The sequence below is a fragment of the Fonsecaea multimorphosa genome (genome assembly GCF_000836435.1).
Source record: "Fonsecaea multimorphosa CBS 102226 unplaced genomic scaffold supercont1.22, whole genome shotgun sequence".
Lineage (NCBI taxonomy): Eukaryota > Fungi > Ascomycota > Eurotiomycetes > Chaetothyriales > Herpotrichiellaceae > Fonsecaea > Fonsecaea multimorphosa.
The window spans coordinates 472,908-492,010 of NW_015971656.1; the positions used below are offsets into that span (position 1 = coordinate 472,908).

Sequence of the window (19,103 nt, forward strand, 5' to 3'; positions counted from 1 at the left end):
GAAGACAAGGAGAAGACCACCGCCGCCACGTGGAGTGCGTATCTTAACTAGCTCATGCATCTCATGTTGCTCGTCAAACTCCTTGAACGCCTGTCACCGAACTCCAGCTGCCCAATATTCCCAGCCCTCTACCCCAAATCTCTTGACCTGGTACTAAGATCCCCGCTCTCCCCCGTAAACAGGCTATCTGGAGTCGAAAGGCCTACAGCAAAACGCCGCGCTCAGAATCCACACGCTAGTCGATTGGTCGCATTCCCCGGCTGAAGAACGATGTGACAGCTCATCACCTCCGTCACTAATGCTCGTCGCAAAGAGAAGCCGCCCCGGTCTGCCCGACCATGCCCACGAATCTCAAGGTGCGGGGTTGTCCTTGACAATGCTCTTGACCTTCTTCTCGTATGCGGGCCGATCCTTTTTGTAGAGATTGTATGCATCGGCCTGCGCTGGCGAGTCGGGATTGGGGTCGTTTAACAGGTCTTGGATGCCCAAAAGGATTTGCTTGATGGTGATTGCTGGCTTCCACCCCTCCTCTTCGTTCAGGATCGAGAGACAAACCGTGCCCGAGGGGTATACGTTGGGGTGGAAGAGAGGGGGGACAAATCTGCCTAATACGGCATCAGTCGTGTGTGTTCCCACCATCGGCGCCCAAAGACATCTTTTTTCAACTCACATTTTGGTGGCTTTGTAGGGTATTCATCCGGGAAGGCGAGAGTCAACTTGAACAGGCCCCCCTCCCAGATTGTCTTTTCCTTCCCTGGTATCCCAACTTCCCAGTTCTTGAGGTCAACCACGCCATTGGCATTGCGGACGGGTTTTGCAAAGAAGCCAAAAGGATGATCGCGGCGCCATTGTTTTCTGAAAGCAAGTGTCAGTGAGTTGGAGTTGAGGCGACTTGGGGTGCGCATGTCCCACCTTTCCTCTTGAAGACGGTTAAGACAGAGCGTCATGATGAAGAGCCGGTGGATGATGGAGCGTTGCGGGTACAAGAGAGAGAACTGTCAATCAGTGCACAGTTGAACAGAAGGACTTTATCCGTGTGGCGCTGAGGTTTGCTTGAGAAAACTTCTCAAAGAACGCAGGTCGCAAACTGAAGAACAAGAACTTTTGTCGGACAAGAGGCAAGGATCAGGTGAACGGTAAGGCTGAGGCTGCGGCGAGATTGGCGGGAGATTTTCTGGCCGCCTCTTCTCCTTGGGGAAGGTTCGGCGAGCAGTTTTCGGCTGCCAATGTGTCAAGCTCTCTAATAGAACTTGAAGATACGAGGTACGTGGATGTGGAAGCTTCTCACCCGTGGTGGCGGTATTGCCCTTCTCCCGCATTGCTGAGGTAGACAGAGACAAAGGGCAAGAAGGGTATCATTGGTCTACAATCATCACAACCGTCAGTCTTCGATGGCTCTGCTGGCTCTATAGGTTATGGTTGTTCCGTAACTTCTGCAGCCTCACCAGGATCTCCATCTGCTCGACCCATTTCCCGGCAAATACCGCCTCTGTGAATCGCTTTGTACTTGCACGCCCTCTTAGTCTCATTGCATATCGTTCCTGCGGGCTCATGGCCGTCACGCGGGCAAAAGCATCGGCAAACTCATCCTCGGTCTCGGCATGAAATCCAACGGGCTGCCCTTCGAATGGAACCACGATATCGAGCTTGGGTCCGCCACTGTTGTGTACCACTGGGATGAGTCCCGCCGCCAGTCCTTCAACATTACCGATCCCAAAATGTTCTGCGTACATGCCGTTCGTCCCAATACTCGACCTCCGAAGATATTCCAGGATGACTGAGAAGGGCGCATCACAGATAAAGGTAGTGGCATCCTTAATCTTTAGTTCGTGTGCTTCGAGTCGGAGGCCGTAGATGTGCTTCTCATCCGGCGTATTGCTTCGAACCGACCCAATGAGAACTAGCCGTGGTTTCTCCTTTGCTGCGTGGTAGAACTTGGCAAACGACCGAAGAATTAAAGAATGGTTCTTCTCAGGTCGAAATTGAGCGATATAGAGGACAATATTTTCCCGTTGTTTCTCACTTTCCTCTGTCAACGGGATTCGTGCTTCCAACTCTTCCACTGGACAGGGCGGATAAACTATAGCGGCGAACGAGGGGGATGCTCCTTTCGGTTTCCAAAGCTGTCGGATGTGGCCTTGCGTCCAGGTCGAATTGCACATCACGACGTCGATCTGACTGCCAACAAATCCGTAGAGCCATGCAAAGGCACGCCAATAATATTTCTTTCCCTTACCCTTCAGCCCTTTCCCGGCACCGGCATGGATCCCCTTTTGACCTGTCGTGTCCTCAAGGCTGTCCAGCATGTCGGTAGAAATAGTCGGATAATGCACATATGCCGCATTAGGCACATTGGGGAAGAGGTATCTGCAAAGCGCCACTGCGAATGCGTAACCCATGGTGTCGACAAAGATGTCGGGCACGAGCAGCTGAAAGGCGTCATAAGCTAGGACCACGGAGCCGAGTGACTGCCCCAACAGTGTAAAGTAAGGATAAGAGCTCGCAAGAACAAAACGACGCCTCGAAAGGTACAGAAAGACCAGGGAGTGTTCTTGAAGGGCGATTCCAAAGCGATTCCTGACCGTTGCGACGACCATCGCTCGGTCAATGTCGTGGTCACCGGTGTAAACGGCGCATGTGGCGTTGGGCCATCGTCGCTGAGTTGCGGCTATGGCAGCCCATAACACTCTCTCACCGCCACCACCAGCATTGCTACTCGGAGTCAGAAATGATTGAGACAAGAGAAGAGAACCAACCAAAAGGGATGGAAGAAGCCAAAGACTCCGCCCCATTCATCCTCATGAGGCTTGCCATTCTCAGCGGTGCCTTCCTTCTCGACCTTCTCCCACCCATCTTCGGCTTCCTGGGATGCAGGCCGAGTATCCGAGAACACGGCTCTCTCACGTCTGATCCTTTCGATAATTGCGGCCTTTCGATCCCCAGTCTGTGACCGTAGATACCAACCAAGGGCGCGCAGTGATAACCGTATAAGCAAGAGGAATACGAGGGGCAAAAGCGGCACTACCGCCAAAGTTGCCACGACGCTCGATGAGGCAGCCATTGCCAATGCTGCGGACGACACCAATAGTCAACGAGACTCATGCTTCCAAAACCGTTGGTCGGGAGGAGAGGAGGAGGGGGAGGAGGACAGTCTAGTTAGTACGAGGTAGTAAGGGGTAAGATACGGCCAAACGGGCTGAGATGCGCAATATCAGGTCGCCAGTGTGGCCTCTTGCTTTGCACCAACCAACAATGACGCAGCCTCGGGCCACGCGCCGCCCCGCCAGTCGCTACTAGGTACGAACGATCTATGCGCGTCGGCGAGTCGGATTGTTCGTCGATTGTCACTTTGGCTTCATCGACCAAACGCACCACGAGACCAGTTGCCATATGCTCCCTCTCCCAGCCAAAGCCAACGCTCAGCAATGCTCTGCCGCAGAGCCCTTCGACAATGGGCCAAGTTAGAAGCACCATGCAAGAATCAGACTCGCCTATATCCCCAGTTATTGTCACGCTCATTTCACTCCACGAACCACAAATACTTCGCAGCCGAATGCCTCCAGCTCTCCGGAACCATCTTTCAGGGAGTGCACACCTTGACCGGCCTACCATGGTACCTGTCGATTCCGCTGACGGCTTCACTCCTTCGCATGACCTGGATTCCCGTCCAGCTGTTGACGCACCGAACTCGAAAACGGAGAGAGACCGCAATGCAGCTGGCATCTGCTTGGCGCATAGCCTACCAAGACACGGCGAGGATAAAATTCCCCGGAGGGCAAGAAACAGACGCAAAAAGGGCTGAGAGATGGGTCTCAAGCCAGCTCAAGGCCCGGAGAAAAGCCATTCAAAAACACATCTCATATCTTCCGGTCTGGACGGAACCATTGCTTGCTATATCCTTCATCCCCGTATGGGTGTTCAGCATGGATTGCATAAGGCGCATGGCAGGCGACAAGCGGACGGTGACCTCCCTCTTCTTCAAGTCTTCGGACGGTAGCACCATCGACCCAAACATTGTGCCCATGGAACCAGGCTTCCAGACCGAAAGTCTATGGTGGATACCCGACCTGGCCGCGCCCGACCACCTCTGGATTCTGCCCATCACGTACGGCGCACTGGCCACCGTGAGTGTGTGGCTCAGGGTGAGGGAAGCTGCCAGATTACAGCCGGACGACAACCATCCACCCCTCCGAACTGGCCGTGACGAAATGTTAAAGGCGGCTGCTGCAAAGTTCAATAGGGGTCTGTCCTATGTCTTGACGGCGATGCCCACCGTCTTCACCTATTTGATCATCCGGAGCGACCTATCCACAGCGGTGGTGTTGTACCTCATCGGGACCACGACGACTCAGCTTGTTCAACGGCCTCTGCTCGCCCGCGTCCTCGGAACTAGTAAGCGGTTTCCGCTTTTGAAAGCAAAACAGGCCAAAACAAAAGGACAGGTGGAGGAATGAATTATATACCCTCATGACAATTTTGGAAACGGGCGAAAAAGGATCTTGGATGACTAGAATTCTGAAAAGCATGGGCGGCATCAATATATGTACAACAAACAATTGCTTCCGGGTCAGGAATCAGGATATCCCTTCCTAAGCCTTCACATGGAGAAGCCAAACCACGATTTCAAAGTTATTTTCGAGAGCCGATTTGAGAAATCGCGGCATTGCATGGTGTCTACATATCTAGCGGTCAATTGGGAGTGAAACAAAAGTACTTCCGTTGATAGATCAATGGTATTCATTGACGGTAGGTAGGTGTTTCTGTCTACCATACAACTTGAAATCACACAGTTCAGACCTTCCAGTCGGCCCGAGTCTTGTTGTCACTCCGACCCCGGCACTGCTGCACGTTGAACAAGAACTATCGGAGATAGTGGCTCTTGTGAATCCTCGTACAAAAACAGATGGTTGAGAGGCAGTCTTTCAATCCGCTTCATCGCATACCACTCCAGGTTCCTGCGACGTGCCATCCCCTCCATGGAAGCTCTATAGCACGCAGGCAATGTGACATGATAAAGCATGACATTTAGCGCCCAAACCCCCCCTTCGCTTGACCGTCGCACAACTGTGGACATGGACGAAAGAGAATACCACACCGGACGCTGACCATCCCTTGTAAAGGTAAGGATCTGAAATTTGATCGGAATTCCGAGGTCCGACCTGCTTCACACCTCTCTGTTCGAAAGAGGCGGTTTATAACTTCGCCTTTAACTGCCCGTCCTCGGCGGTTTTCTGGACCTGCCGCGCCGTTGCCTCGTCGTTGATCACAACTTTACCATCAGCTTCGCCCGCCTCGCCGAAAAAGATGACCTGCACCGTCAAGTCATCTCTGTACCTCCGACTATAAGGGCTCGGCAACGTGAGCAGCGCACACACCATATCCCTATCTTTGCCTCCCAGTGCGTTTCGGATAAGATGAGTTGCGCAATTCTTGTCCTCGACGACGAAACGATTCGACGTCGAAGGAGGCGAGGCAGGAATGTCCCATTGTTGCTGTCGGATGGGCTTTTCGACATTGTTGGCGCTGGACGAGTCTTTGCCATCCTTGGCGTCCTTCTGGTTGTGGGATGTGTCGATACGGCCGGTCTTATCCATATTGCCGCCTTTCTCAACCGGCAGCCCACTGGGCGTTGATGATTTGAACCAACTCGTCAACCACGCAGCGGTATTCGACCCGCCGGAAGCCTTGCTACTGGCAAGTCTGTTCTGATGCTCAATCCACTGACCCACGAGTCCAACAACTTCTTCGTTTGTCAGCATCTCCCACAGCCCGTCCGTGGCCATCACGAGAAAATCGCCATCCGAGGGGTTGATCTTTGTGCTCGTCACCACAGGCTCCGCAGTGACATACGGCGGCGTCTTCAGTAACTGGTGTGGCGTCCTTCCGAAAAAGTTCTTCTTAATGCGGTCCTGCGTCTCACGCGACCATTTGTAAAATGCATCTCCGAACGCACGGGTTGGTTCCAGATTCCCCAACACTCGGCCGGCTCGAATAACGTGTTCCTCGCCGGGATGTTCGGCACGCATACGCGCTTCTTCGTTTGGATTGGAGCCTGTTTGATCTTCTGAAAGCGGCGTGGCGAACCATTTACCCGTTTGCGGGTTGCGGCGGCCCAGTACCGCACGGGAATCGCCTGTACATGCGACGCGGAGGGTCTTTGATTGGGAGTCGTAGAAGGAGAGCAGGGCGCAGGAGCCTGACAAAGCAGGGGCAAGGATTTCAGCAGCAAGTCGTTTGCTGGGGTTTTTGCTGAGTTTATTGACGCTGTCCAAACAGATTTCGTTGTCCAGTTTGACGAAGGCGGATTTGAGAGCTTGGTCAACAGCTGCGGGCGAAGGGAAAGGGGATTTTACGTCTGATAGAGCCGCTTTGTAGGTGCGATTGAGCTCGCGGGCCGCGAAGGAGATCAAGACCTGGCGCAGCTTGGCGGAGGTTGTCCATCCTGAATGGCCGTCGAAAACACCCCAGAACATCCAATCCGAAGACGCTGCGCCCTCCGTTGCAGCGACTGTGTTCGGAACTTCAACAATCTTCTCGGCGTGGTCATCCTCAATGGGGTCGTTGCTGGGAAGCTGGACCATATCATATCTCACCACGCCGCGTCCTCTACCGACGAGGAATGACTGTTCATTCTTCCGTAATCTTTCTGACGCTTGCTCGGGGGTCATCATCTCGAGCACCTTCCTGCCGTAATCATCTGTGTCCTTGGCTAACGGACCGTCCCCGACTATGGAGCCGGTGAAGAATTGATCGTTGTCAACCACCAATGCTTTTCGATACGGTTCGGGGCCCGCAGTCACCGGCACTGGGTCAGCAGGTTCTGGAGTAGGCTGCGCACTATCTGCACCAGTGCTCAGAGCCCTGCTGGGCTGTGCTGATATTGACAATGGTTGACCTTTTAGAAGATGCTCTGGCCCATCACCTCTGTAAGCATACCATGCTCCAATCGCTCCAAGGGATCCAACGAAGAGGATTGGTATCTTGGGTATACGCATAGAGGACTGAAACGGTGTTCGAGACGTACTGTATCTGCGGAGGAGGGAGGATGAATGAGCATTGGCCGAGGCTACGACATGGTTCGGAGGTGCAAAGGGGGAGGATTTGGAGACGAGCTTTCGAGAGGCAGAGCGTCGGGCCGAGCGGAGGGCGAAAAGGGCAGCGCGACGCATTGGAGGCGAGGTCAAGGAGGAGGAGAGAATGGACTTGAGGATGAGAGCATCTAGAGAAGGAGTAAAGAGGCAGAAAGATGAAATGATAGCGACAAGTAATCCTGAGATGCACACCTGAGTAGATACTCGATTTGTTCGTCTGCGCAGTTACGAGTCGATGAGGCTGTGACTGCGCGATACGCGGATCTTGAATGAGCCAATCGGAGATTAATTTGACCTGCTCCACTAAATCCCTCGCAAACGTCACTCGTCGCTCTCATGCGGCGGGCGTTTTTACTTGTGAATCATTCGCAGTCGCATTTGCCCATCCCTCATCCCACACTCGCTACTCATTTTATGTGTTATAATTGCAGGACACGATCAACATGTCTTCGCGAGCTCTTCGCAAGTTGCAGCGGGAGCAGGAATTACAGAGACAAGTCGAGGCTGCCAAAAGGGCCTACGAGGAGGCCGAAGAGTCAGAAGAAGAGGATGATGTCCCAGAACCGCCCTCGCGGCCTATGAATGCTTTTGACATGCTTGAAGAAGTCGAAGATAATGACGAGTCTGATGAACATGAATACGAGTCCATTTCACGCGCAGAAGCTACAGGAACGCCCAACACCAACCTACCGCAAGGCTCAACGTCCACCCCTCCAGCCAAGTCGAAGAAGAAAAAGAAGAAACCCAAGAAGAAAGGCAAGGGTAAAGTAGAAGTACAGAAGGAACACACCGAAGAATCTGGGGATGAAGTTGACCGGGCACTGAAAGAGTTGGCTGCAAAAGAAGGGCGAGCGCAGGCCGCGTGGACCGAGAAACAAGAGTCACCAACCTGGGAGTCAAGAGCAACAAGACTTCTGGCTGTCGATTCACACAACCTCAACCCTGTCAACGAAATGAAAAGCCTCTTTGGTAACATTGCACTGGAAGGGCAAGAATCTCGTGCTTCACCCCGCAATCAACGCCGTCGGGACGTGAACCTGCAGGGTGGCGTCGACCTAGCGACTGCGCTTACGGGAAGATACTGTGTCGCCAGCAGAGGCAAAGAGCTAGGGTCTCTCGCACATAGGCGGAACGTCTTTGTACAGGGGAAAGAAGAGTGGCCCCTGGCCACGAGTGGAGGGTTGAGCATGGAACTAGTCAAACCGGACTTTGATCCCAAGGACTCCCCCGAGAAGCGATACAACATCATGCACAACAACGCTTATCGCGAGACACAAGTCCATTTCCGCATGGCTGTCGAATCCATGGATCCTCAACGGATGGTAGGCCTGCTATCCATGTACCCGTACCACATTGCCACTCTTTTGCAAGTCTCCGAAATTGCGAAGCATCAAGGTGACCATGCTGTCTCGGGAGATCTTGTTGAGCGTGCATTGTTCTCCTTCGGCAAGTCTGTGCACAGCAGCTTTCCAGCTTCCCTGAGAAATGGCGTCGCTCGTTTACCGTTCAATAAACCCGCCAACCGAGAACTATATCTCGCAATCTGGCGGTATATCAGAAATCTCGAGATGCGAGGAACGTGGCGGACCGCATTTGAATGGGCTAAAGTCCTTCTTCAGCTCAACCCGCTCACAGATCCTTATGGAGTGACTTTAATGATCGATCAACTTGCTTTGAGAGGCCGGCAACACGCGCAACTCATTGCCCTCTGCTCGGACGAGGCGTACGGCCAAGCGTGGGATTTCCTGCCCAACATCCAGATCTCTCTGGCGCTCGCCTATCAACGGGCGGGCAAACCGCGAGACGCCCGTGTTCGTCTCGCGGTTGCAATGCACAAATACCCTTACATTCTATCCGCTCTCGCCTCTGCACTCGACATCTCGCCGCTTCCCAAGTCCCTCTGGGCAAAACTACCTTCCACTGACGCGGAAAAGCTCTACACTCAACTTTACGTCAGTCGGGCAAAGGACTTGTGGAACACCCCGGAGACCATCAGCATCCTTGCCGAAGTTGCGGAAACCCTTTCTCACTATAGCGACGCCATTTCTGCCGCTCCAGAAGCACCAAAGTTGGAGATTTCCCTCGAAGAAGCCAGGCATATCATGCTCCTCGAAATCCCCTCGCTAATTGCCCTGCTTCCACGTCGGTTTACTACCATGCCCACTTCATCCTCCGATGTCCTCCCTCCCCCGGACTCACTGTCCGACTTTGTAGCTCGAGCACCGGGCGCCGCTCCTTCGCGAGGAGCCGATGGAACTATGCAAGTCATATTCAACGCCGCCGGGGCAACTGCTGGCACAGCCGGCAGCCTCCTTACGCGGATCATGAATTGGTTCCAGCAGCCCGCAGCCGCAGAAGACGCAAACACAGCAGGTGAGTCGGAAGGCCAGGCTGCACTTCGCCAACTGCAAGAACAGCTCGGGGGCAATGTCCCTCCAGAAATGGTTGAGGAGTTTCTGAGGATTCATCTGGATGACGCGGAGGAACTTGGCGAAGGTGTTACGCCTGAAGGGCTGGGGATGGCGGGTGGATGGGACTACTATGTGGAAGCCGACGAGAATAATCCGAGCCATGAAGATGATGACGACAGTGACAGTATGCCGGAACTGGAGAGTATCCCCGACACGGAAGCCATGACGGCTCAAACGGGACAGTCACATCCTCCACACTCAGCTATGGTCGAAGACGCCGACGAAGAAGACGAGGGTGATCAGGCAAGAACATCCCAGCGTGTCTTAACCAGTGGTCATGCGGTGCTACGGCACGTTGATTCAGACGCTGAAGAGGAAGCAGAGGACCTTCAACCAAGACAAACTCGCCCTGTCCAAACCTCCCGACCTCAAGAACCGCAGTCATCGTCACAAACTGCAAATGGCTCTGCTTCGGCCAACCCTCCCTCGGCTTCCTCAGGACAAGATGAAGAATTCTCAGACCCTCAGCGTGTCCAACGCTGGCTGCTCACCAACGGCCTTACTGATCTCCAGTCCAACCCAGCCAATCCTGAGACGTTGCAAACGTATCTGAACAGACTGAGATTACTGGGAACGAAACAACAGGACTGGATTGTAAGGATGGTTAGACAACGGGCCGGAGAGGCGGTCGAAAGACGGGTCCGGGAATCGATGGAGCAATGAAGGAGCGTGAAGCAGGAGTCCGTTTGCTGAGATACCCTGGATAGGACAAAGACAAAAGCTATGAGTGGATGCTATACAAAGCACTGCTTGATAGATTAAGACTGACTCCCTCACGACGAGACTTTTTATGTGCCGGTAGCCTCTATTTCCATCTTTGCTTGTTTCTCCTCTCCTGCTGAAAAAGGATAGTGCGTTCAATGGCAAGGCACACGCCAGAAAAGGTGAAACTCTTGGCAGCAGCCCAAGAGCCAGTCTCTCCTTAAAAGGGGCTTCCAGCAAGCACGACATGCATCTGCAGAAATATTCCAGCAGCCAGAATCACCCACAGTCATAGAACGGCAAGTCCTCCTCAAAGGTCCTCCAGCAGGCATGCCTTGTTGAAGGATACCACGCCAAAGCAAGCGCCCGCATTAATCAGTGACAAGGGCGGGCGTTTCGACTGCATCATAACAGACGCAGCATCACATTCGTTGATGTGACAGCGACAGCGACCGTCTACATACACACTAGGTAAAGAGACCTTGTTAAGAACGTCCGCCGTCCAACCTGCGATACCATCTTGGTGGGATTGGACCCTGGCAACCACTGCAGTTGTTCTTTCGGAGTCTCGGATTGCTTGAAGAGAATCCTTGTAGGACAGCATAGTGAAGGTAGATATTTAAGGAGCTCTAACTTGTTCAGGCTATCTGCTGGTCTCTGGTGATGGAGTGGGGTGAGAGGCCTTCAACGGGGACACAGAATGCTGTACTACGCAGACCAAGGTGGTCGTTTCCTACCTCCTCCATCACAGTCTGGCGAATTCAAGTTCCCTCGATGCTCTCTTCCCATAATATCCTTCTCGAAGACGGGGCCACCGGTTATCATACTCCAAGCAACATTACCTGTAACAGCCGCGTACAGAAACCACATGAAGTCTATCTACCTCCCAGCAACACTAGCCGCGGGTGCGTTCGCACGATAGCGGACGTCCAGATGTAGTAAGGGGGTGAGACCTTGTTGGGGACGTGCAATACCCAACCTTGGATATAGGATACTACGTTGACCAGAGCTTCCGCTCCTCACTCCATCACAGTCTGCAGTTGGCGAGTACGTTCGTCCCGCAGTGGACGTCCACAGGTACTAGGGGGTAGACACGCTGTTGAGGACGTTCGATCTATGGTCACAGACATTATTTGAATTCTCTCTCAGGAGTTCTTCAGACATAAAGTCGGCGAGCAAGGGCTACGCAGCTCAGGTGATGTCGGTGAGAGGAGGGCCCAATGTTCACCTTCACGACCTCCTTGACGCTTCGCGGCCCTGGGTATGTGGATCTGAGTTGAGTGAGGAAGAGATTGCCAGTTTTATATATACCTACCCTAGGTAGGTGTAGGTAGTACTAGCGGCCTTTAGCCTTCTCCTCGAGGATTTTCACTTTGCAGTCACTGGCGACTCATTTTTCGATTCTTCATTCTATATACCCACTTCACTTTTTTGAGCAGAAAGCCGTTTGGAAACCTCAGATTCTCTCTCGGCGCACACGAGTAGAGCAGTTTTTCGCGAGGTCAGTAGTCTACAAGTTCGCGGCAGTCGACGGCGGCGTACGAGTACTAAGAGAAGTAAGACGAGAGGATATGCAAGCCGTCGATTTATTCCCCGTGCCCTTGTGCCACAGCAGGCCCCCACATGGGCCAAAGTTTGAGGCAACGGCAAGCCTGACCTTCCTTTTCTTAACAGTCGAAGCAACTCAAAATCTTGACTGTTTTCTTCTCACTCGTGAAAGAGGGGTTGAGGTCCTGATGACCCGGCGAGGGAATATCACACCGCGTCGTCGCTGTTGATCAGGGTACGCGGCTGCTCGTTCATTCTAGACGGGGATTAAAGGAGATACAAATCTGTTTGCCCCACACGGTGACCTGCTCTTGTCGAACAATCTGAGATTTTTCTATTTGAGACTCTGCTATCTTTGACTTTCCAACAAAACCACTTATACCTCGACGCCAGAGGTCTATCTGTTTTCATACGTAACCCAAACCACCTAGAGGCTTTTCACTCATTGTCAATGACGAACGTCCCATCGGCCTTGTGGACGATTTTGACCGAGTCCACGTTCAGATCGGTGAATGCGACCTTGCAAGCATCCTTGGAAGCTGACTGGTAGTTGATGATGTTGCCCGCAGTGTAATGGCCAGCTGCCACATAGTAAGTGGTGATCGGCTCGATTTGGTATTTTGTGGATGGAAACAGTCACCAATCCTCGTCTGGATATTCATTGGTAACCAAGTATCAAGTATCTCGTACTGAGTACCAAGTACTCTAACAGATCACAAAATGCTGGGACGCATTGCGTCTGCTGGACAAGCCCTTCACCGCTGACTTGGTTTCCCCGTGGAGTATGCCCACACTCGAACCACGCACGAGCTACTGACACATGCAAAACCTACCTGAATCTCTACCTAGTCCATTGCGACGTCCGTCCCGCTACATCATTCTCTATCTGCTCGGCACCGTAGCTGTGTATACTCTCATCAGCAGCTAGCACAGCGGCGGTGATTCCCTACTCGTATCTGCTGGCCATAGCACCACCTGCCACCGTAAGATCGAATGGTTCTATCAAATGGGGCGAAAACATTGATCAAGCGTTCGGCTACAGCCAGCCCCAAGAGCTCTGCCAGCCCCCGTAACTTGGGCAAATGTTTCGCGGGTCGTCTTTATGAACTTTCGTCGGGGACGACAAGGAAGATGTGGCTTGCTGATCGAACGGTCGTCGTGAGCAATAGATACAAGAACTGGGGAGAAGACCTACAAAAAGAGGGGAATGAAAAACAAGGCGTGTTGACTGAATAGGACACAACTTTTGGGGTATTTGATGGGAGGCTGCTATCTAAAGCTGCTTCTACCAAGTCAATCAGTCTCTCTCAGCTCCAATTTCTTTCTTCCAGCACTTTCTTCCTTTCTACCGCAGCTGATTGTGGACTACTGTGCACTTTCCATCCAAAAATGGACATGGTTTGCTGCTCAGCAATGTTGCTGCAGCCATGCACCGCGATGCACCATGTCCCCACACAGATGCAAAATCACAACTCTTCTTCACCACCATCTGCAGCAGGATTCTTCTGTTTGCCCTCGGCAATATCCGCCAGCAACCACTGCAAGCCCTCAGGCTCATATCGCTCAGATCGAGACTTGATGTTTGCATTGCGCTTGGATCGTGGCGGAGGAGGTTCGTATTTGTCGCCCTCGGCAGCTGCCTTCGAGATGCGACCAAACACCTTCCGATCACCAATGATCGGCGATGAAGGACGGACCACAGGAGCAATAGGACGTGGAAGAGGACGAGATGATTGGCCGTCAGCCCACTTCGAAATGATGGTCGTATTGCTTGTCACAACCGAAGAAGGTCGAGTGGCTGGCTTCGCTGTGGTAGATGGCTTGCTTGAGCCTTTGTTGGCCGTGGAAGAGGAGACTTGTGTCGCCGCAATATTGGTGTCGTTTGAAGCCAATGGTTCGCGAGGTGCGAACGGATTGACAGGATGCGGGCAGCGAACAGCGGTGGAAGCGCTAGGGGAAGCGACAATTGAAGAGACCAAAGGCGGTTGTGGTGCAGAAACAGCATTGCGAGCAGGTCCAGAAGCTAGAGAGTTGCTGACAAGGCCGGTGGTGGCACTCCCCAATAGGTTTTCAAACGCTTGCTTGAGAATCAATACCTCCGACTCCAGGACATATCGATGGCCGCCGATGTCGACAACTTTAGCAGCGTCGGCTGGAGTGGTGTCGACAACTTGAGCAGCGTCGGCTGGAGTGTTGTCGACAACTTGAGCAGCGTCGGCTGGAGTGTTGTCGACAACTTGAGCAGCTTCGGCGGGAAGGACCTCGCTGCTGACCTGTTCGAGGATAGGTGAGTCCAAAATGCTCCCACTGGGAGATAGTGGACTAGCAGTGGCAGCAAGACCGCGTCCGCTATCCACTTTTAGCAGGTGACGAGTGTCGGACAAAGGAGCATCCTGGATACCAAGGCCAATCAAATCATTAGTAACGCCTTGAATTCGACTTGAAGACTCTCCACCGTCCGTGGTTGAGGTCGAGAAACCAGATAGAGCCGCAGGGCTCGGTGCACCGTCTGTATGAGTTGACACTTTGCCTGGAGCCAGAGCATGCGCCACCGGGAAAGACAGTTCAGCGACCGGGACTCGGCGAATGGAAGAGTCGTGAAGATGATCAGTAGAAGTCTGTTTGGACTGAGCAGCCGGTTCGATAGAAGGGCCTGCTAATGTCGCTTGAGCTGTATTTGCAGCGGAATTAGACGTCCCGAGGGCTTCTGTCTGCTTGTCCTGCGGCCAACCTCCTAATTTGCCCTTGATAGATGACATGAACACCGATGGATCTTCTACCAGAGTGTAACCATGCGACTTGACCGGCAAAGTGGCCCCGCGTCGCTTGGATTCAACTGTGGTCACAGCAACTTGAGGACGTGCAGGCATGGGCATGAGGGACATCTTGGCCGTAGTGAGTTGAGCGGCCTCGACTGCTTTACCACGTTTCGCATACGCTGATTCCTTTGGCGCAGCAGAAAATGGATGCTCGCTGCCACCTGATGGAGCAAGAGGCCTTTGTGCAGGTTAGCCAGGTCTCGGAGAAGCATTAAATAGGGTGCTCACGCTGCTGCAGGACGAGTTGGAAGAGATGCGACTCGCTTTCCAGCTCGTCGAGTGCCACCATGATCATTGTACGTGTCTTGGAGGCTAAGTTTGTGCCCGAGACGTGACTCCTCTTCTCTCTTGAGTTCTTCGACCGTGTGCCGATGAGTATTGCCAGTACCGATTTGTTTCTGGGTAAAGAGGGCGTCAACGGCTTCATCGCTCTGTCCGAATGCTAATAAAGGGTCAGACCACGTAGATACAATGTCAGGAGGCAATCTCACTCTGCCATCTAGTAGTCGGCTCTTTATTTTCTTTCGCGACGCGGGCCGCTTCTGTGCCCTCGACATTGCACTCTGGAGTAATGGAGGGTCCAGTAAAGAGACGAGAACGGTTTCCATAGTCGCTGGTTTTGATCGCATCTGCGACTTTCTCAGACAAGTCCATCTGAGAAGCAAGGTCAGTCAGGAGCTTTCGCGTAGTGCTTTTAGATGGACATACTCGCATAATCTTTTTCAAATCATGCTCCTTCTGTGTAGTCGGAGACATTGGTTCCAGGACCTCTTCCTCCGACTCATCATCTTCGCTCTTTACATGACGACGTCGTCCGCGTGCCATGGTGAACTTCGAAGTGTATCAAAAGGGCCTTGATGGAGCTATGTTATGTGGAAGTAGGCAAATTGGCACGCTGCTCAAAGTCTTTCGACAGTGTTAGCCTGCGACAATCGATCATGCCGCGTGTGAGGGACAGAACTAACTCACAAAAGTTGACCCGGGATCCTCTCAGAGCAGGACCCGGGCTGCTGGAGTGCAAGGATAATTGTGTTTTGCTAGAAAGATGCAGGACAGCTCGAAGCTTTGCAGAACAACCGAGAGGATGAGGATGAAGAGGGAAGAGGAGTTGGGGAGGTGGCGAGGAAAGAGAAGAAAGCGAGAGCAGGACGCAATCTCAAGCCGAATTTGAGAGGAGAACGTGTGAGGAGCTTGGCAACGAGTGACGGCGAGTGACGGATTCAATTCCAAAGGTTTCCGGAATCTTGGACGAGGGGAAACGAGGAGAAGACAACGGAGGCGCGTGGTATCGTCGTGGAAGAGTGATGTCGACGGGTTAGGGCGCCGGTGGTCTCAGAGAGGAGGCACCGCCAGCCGTACAGGACTGGCCCACGACAAGCAACTCTGCACACCGACAGAGCTTTCGAGACAACGTTTGAAGGGATACAAGCAAACATCGACTGTGGCAGTGGCTAGAGGACAAAGTAGAGCCAGTGACAAAGGTTTCGGCCGAGTGGTAAGTTTCAGGGAGAGAAGCAAGACATCATCCATCGCCTGCTTTCAATCGATATAAAGGGATCTCCTTTGCACCTGGCGGGACAATTGATTGACAAGCCATGTCGTCGCAGCAGGGGGAGCATTTGATCTGATCTCAATAGCAACGTCCCGGCTCTGTATAGGGCGATAGGTTGCTCGAGGTCATTCCTTCAGAGGCGGAATACCAGGGCTTTCCATTCTGAAGAGTCAAGACGAACAAGAGCACCGTCAATCATCAAACCTCGACCCAATTCTGGGGTATTTTATCCTGATAAAACCGACGTCTCCCTCCTCTTGCAAATGGTATAGCACCTACAAGGACGCCTTAAAGCACACACCACATTATCCGACGACAGCATCAAGGGTGTTGAAGAGCACGCGATCTGTTCCTTACCAGAGTTACCTGCTCACCGAGGAAGCCACAATACCCCAATTCATCCCCGCGGGCAGCCCACGAGCTAGTCTAATAGCGGCAAACAACTTGGGCATCGGACAATGCAATTAGGATGGCGGACTTCACAAAGTCGAAAATGAAGCATGTTGAGAAAACAATGCGACGAACAACAAAAAATTGGCAAGCATTGCGCCGGGCACGCACCGAGCCTCCAGGGGTTCGGGACTCAGGAACCTTTTTGATCCATTGGAAGAGTGGTGGAGTCGATAGCTTCGATAAACCCGAATCCCCCGACCATTTTTAGCAACTGGTCAGCCTCATATATTGATTGAGAGGCCAGGATTTGGCTAGCATTCGGACCTGTGGACCGCAAAGCGAGATACGACTCCGTCCGCAATGCGAACTATAATCACAATGTTGTTACCTACTCCGTGTCTACCTAGACGGAGAGTGGGAAGATGCGAGAATGACTTGTGAGGGGTGACTTTACTTGTCCAACAATCTTCAGCCTGCAGAATGGCTATATGTTTTACCGGCATCCAAGGAACAGTGTTCCATACTTTCCAGTTCGATACTTTCCAGCTAGATACCCCGGACGACTATTGCCGGCGGAAACCGCCATTGGAAAAGGATCATATGACTGGAGCAAAAAGAGCCAGAGCATGTTTGTTTATTATTGCTGCTCTGCCATTTGTCGTCGGCACCGTGTGCCGTTGTTTGTGAGTGCAATCTGTACACCGCTCTTACAACAAAGCTGCAGAAAAGAGTAAACATGCATGCGAGGCATGGTACTTTGCCGTGGGTGGGAAGGGTTAGCCCGTGTTGAGAACTCCACTCGCTCCCCAAATCGGTCAAGAGGGCGGGAATGCGGAGACCGAAGCTGCACCTTGGCTGAGCTCAACGCTTAAAGGCCCCTGGGTGGCCCTGGTGGCTGCAGGCCCAATCCCCCAGTGCCCCCCCAAAGCTGCCCCAATCCCGTCGCCTAGTGGCCGCGGACAGCCAGTAACAGCCACCGGAGCCACTGGCCCGCCATTAGCGAACCCTCTCCATTGAACGCCGAATGATGAATGAGATAGGCGCAGAGCTGTGCTTCATAAGGCCATGACCATCTCCCCCGGCCGCAGCTACATCTCATCATCCTGCTGCTTCTGTTGCTCTCTCGCCTCCCTTCGTACACCGACGATACCCCTCCTCTTGCATATCACCAACACTCAACCGTGACCGCCATTTCACTCCGATTCACCGATATTTTGTACAGGTCAACCACCCTCTTCAAATACCATTCCACACCTTCAACCCTGCATATGAACCCTCCTCAGGACTACATCGACCACAACATCTTCCACACGATTCATTAACATCCCCGACCCTCCGCCATCTCTATACCCGTCCTAATCTATAAATCTACAATTGTCTCCATCACCATGGCAGCTCCTCGAGCATCCTCCTTCAAAGCCCTGCGTAACCTTCAGCGCACCTCCGGCTCGGCCCCGGCCAAACGGAGTCTGCACATTACTGGTGTCCATGCCTCTCCGAGACCCATTGATCCCAATCACAAGAGTACCTATGTGCCATGGTCTCTGCAAGACCTTCGTCAAGAGTGCCAGAAACGAACACTTTCGGCTTCGGGTACCAAGCACGAGCTCATTGACCGACTCGCTGGTCATGACAGCCTGCAGGCTAGGGCATTTTCTATTGCCATGAAGCGAATTGCCGTCGAACAGACAAAGAAGCCGGTCTCGGGGTTAGTTCCAGCACATTCCTGTTTGTGTGTTAGGTTGAAACTGACCACTCATTAGTCCCTCTGAAACTGCACCCCAGCGACACTTCAACACCTCTCGCTCCCTCAAGGCGGTGGGTGACACGTCTACCATTGACTTTGCCTACCTTCCCAAGCTTCACGAAGAGGCATGGGGACCGACCCCGCCCTCAATCAGAGTACCCATTCTACCTTACATCCAATCCGAGCATGCCGAAGCCATTTTGGAGAGGCACCCGGAGCTTGACGCAGCTGCCGGCGGCTACCAAGATACCCAAGGCTATGAGACGATTATGAAGCCACAAATCTTCAGTGTTGGGGATGTCGCGGGTGGCTCGGCCAGTGCCATGAGCGATGTGCACGATGGCCATCATCCTACCGAACTGTCGGTCGAAATGCTCACAGCTCTCACAGAGACCGTTGGCAAGAGTGCCCGCCAATTTGTGGATATGGTCAAAGACAAGGATGAGGCGACGATCCGCAAGATCTGGACTGGGTTCCTGGACGATCTGTTCGGCCAACAGGGCAAGACAGCCAAGCCATAACTGGTTGATGGGCGTCGAAGCAATGGCCCGGCCGTTGCCGACTGTTGCGACTGTCATGACAGCGTTGTAGCACGAGCGTCAGTGTGCCTTTCTCTCCCTTTGTGACCTATACCACGTTATCTCACGTTGGTCGGGGATGACGACGTATATTTCCTTTTAATCAAGCGCTCAGCGCATCTTTCCATTACTGAGTTGTCGTTTGGTGGTGGCAGTGCCAGCGGCCGAGTGTTTCTGATGTAACTCCACATGAGCAGATGAT

At 52.9% G+C, this 19,103-nt stretch overlaps 7 protein-coding genes across 7 annotated transcripts; 3 read left to right on the plus strand and 4 right to left on the minus strand.

The window, feature by feature from the left end:
* Positions 1-351: 351 nt before the first annotated feature.
* On the minus strand, positions 352-947 carry Z520_09179 (SUMO-conjugating enzyme ubc9; the record flags this gene model as incomplete). The annotated part of the gene is made up of 3 exons (XM_016779674.1): positions 352-605; positions 671-855; positions 913-947. The coding sequence occupies 3 exons, from the start codon at positions 945-947 to the stop codon at positions 352-354; spliced, it is 474 nt and encodes a 157-aa protein (XP_016629385.1).
* Positions 948-1,406: 459 nt separating this feature from the next.
* On the minus strand, positions 1,407-3,061 carry Z520_09180 (uncharacterized protein; the record flags this gene model as incomplete). The annotated part of the gene is made up of 2 exons (XM_016779675.1): positions 1,407-2,712; positions 2,757-3,061. 2 exons carry the CDS (start codon positions 3,059-3,061, stop codon positions 1,407-1,409), a joined length of 1,611 nt encoding a protein of 536 aa, XP_016629386.1.
* Positions 3,062-3,425: 364 nt separating this feature from the next.
* On the plus strand, positions 3,426-4,454 carry Z520_09181 (uncharacterized protein; the record flags this gene model as incomplete). The annotated part of the gene is made up of 1 exon (XM_016779676.1): positions 3,426-4,454. One exon carries the CDS (start codon positions 3,426-3,428, stop codon positions 4,452-4,454), a length of 1,029 nt encoding a protein of 342 aa, XP_016629387.1.
* A 738-nt stretch (positions 4,455-5,192) lies between these two features.
* On the minus strand, positions 5,193-7,169 carry Z520_09182 (uncharacterized protein; the record flags this gene model as incomplete). The annotated part of the gene is made up of 1 exon (XM_016779677.1): positions 5,193-7,169. The coding sequence occupies one exon, from the start codon at positions 7,167-7,169 to the stop codon at positions 5,193-5,195; it is 1,977 nt and encodes a 658-aa protein (XP_016629388.1).
* Positions 7,170-7,534: 365 nt separating this feature from the next.
* Z520_09183 (uncharacterized protein) lies at positions 7,535-10,225 on the plus strand (the record flags this gene model as incomplete). The annotated part of the gene is made up of 1 exon (XM_016779678.1): positions 7,535-10,225. One exon carries the CDS (start codon positions 7,535-7,537, stop codon positions 10,223-10,225), a length of 2,691 nt encoding a protein of 896 aa, XP_016629389.1.
* Positions 10,226-13,278: 3,053 nt separating this feature from the next.
* Z520_09184 (uncharacterized protein) lies at positions 13,279-15,456 on the minus strand (the record flags this gene model as incomplete). The annotated part of the gene is made up of 4 exons (XM_016779679.1): positions 13,279-14,809; positions 14,860-15,073; positions 15,123-15,285; positions 15,340-15,456. The coding sequence occupies 4 exons, from the start codon at positions 15,454-15,456 to the stop codon at positions 13,279-13,281; spliced, it is 2,025 nt and encodes a 674-aa protein (XP_016629390.1).
* Positions 15,457-17,964: 2,508 nt separating this feature from the next.
* Positions 17,965-18,844, plus strand: Z520_09185 (uncharacterized protein; the record flags this gene model as incomplete). Its single annotated transcript, XM_016779680.1, has 2 exons — positions 17,965-18,284; positions 18,340-18,844. 2 exons carry the CDS (start codon positions 17,965-17,967, stop codon positions 18,842-18,844), a joined length of 825 nt encoding a protein of 274 aa, XP_016629391.1.
* Between the last annotated feature and the right edge of the window lie 259 nt (positions 18,845-19,103).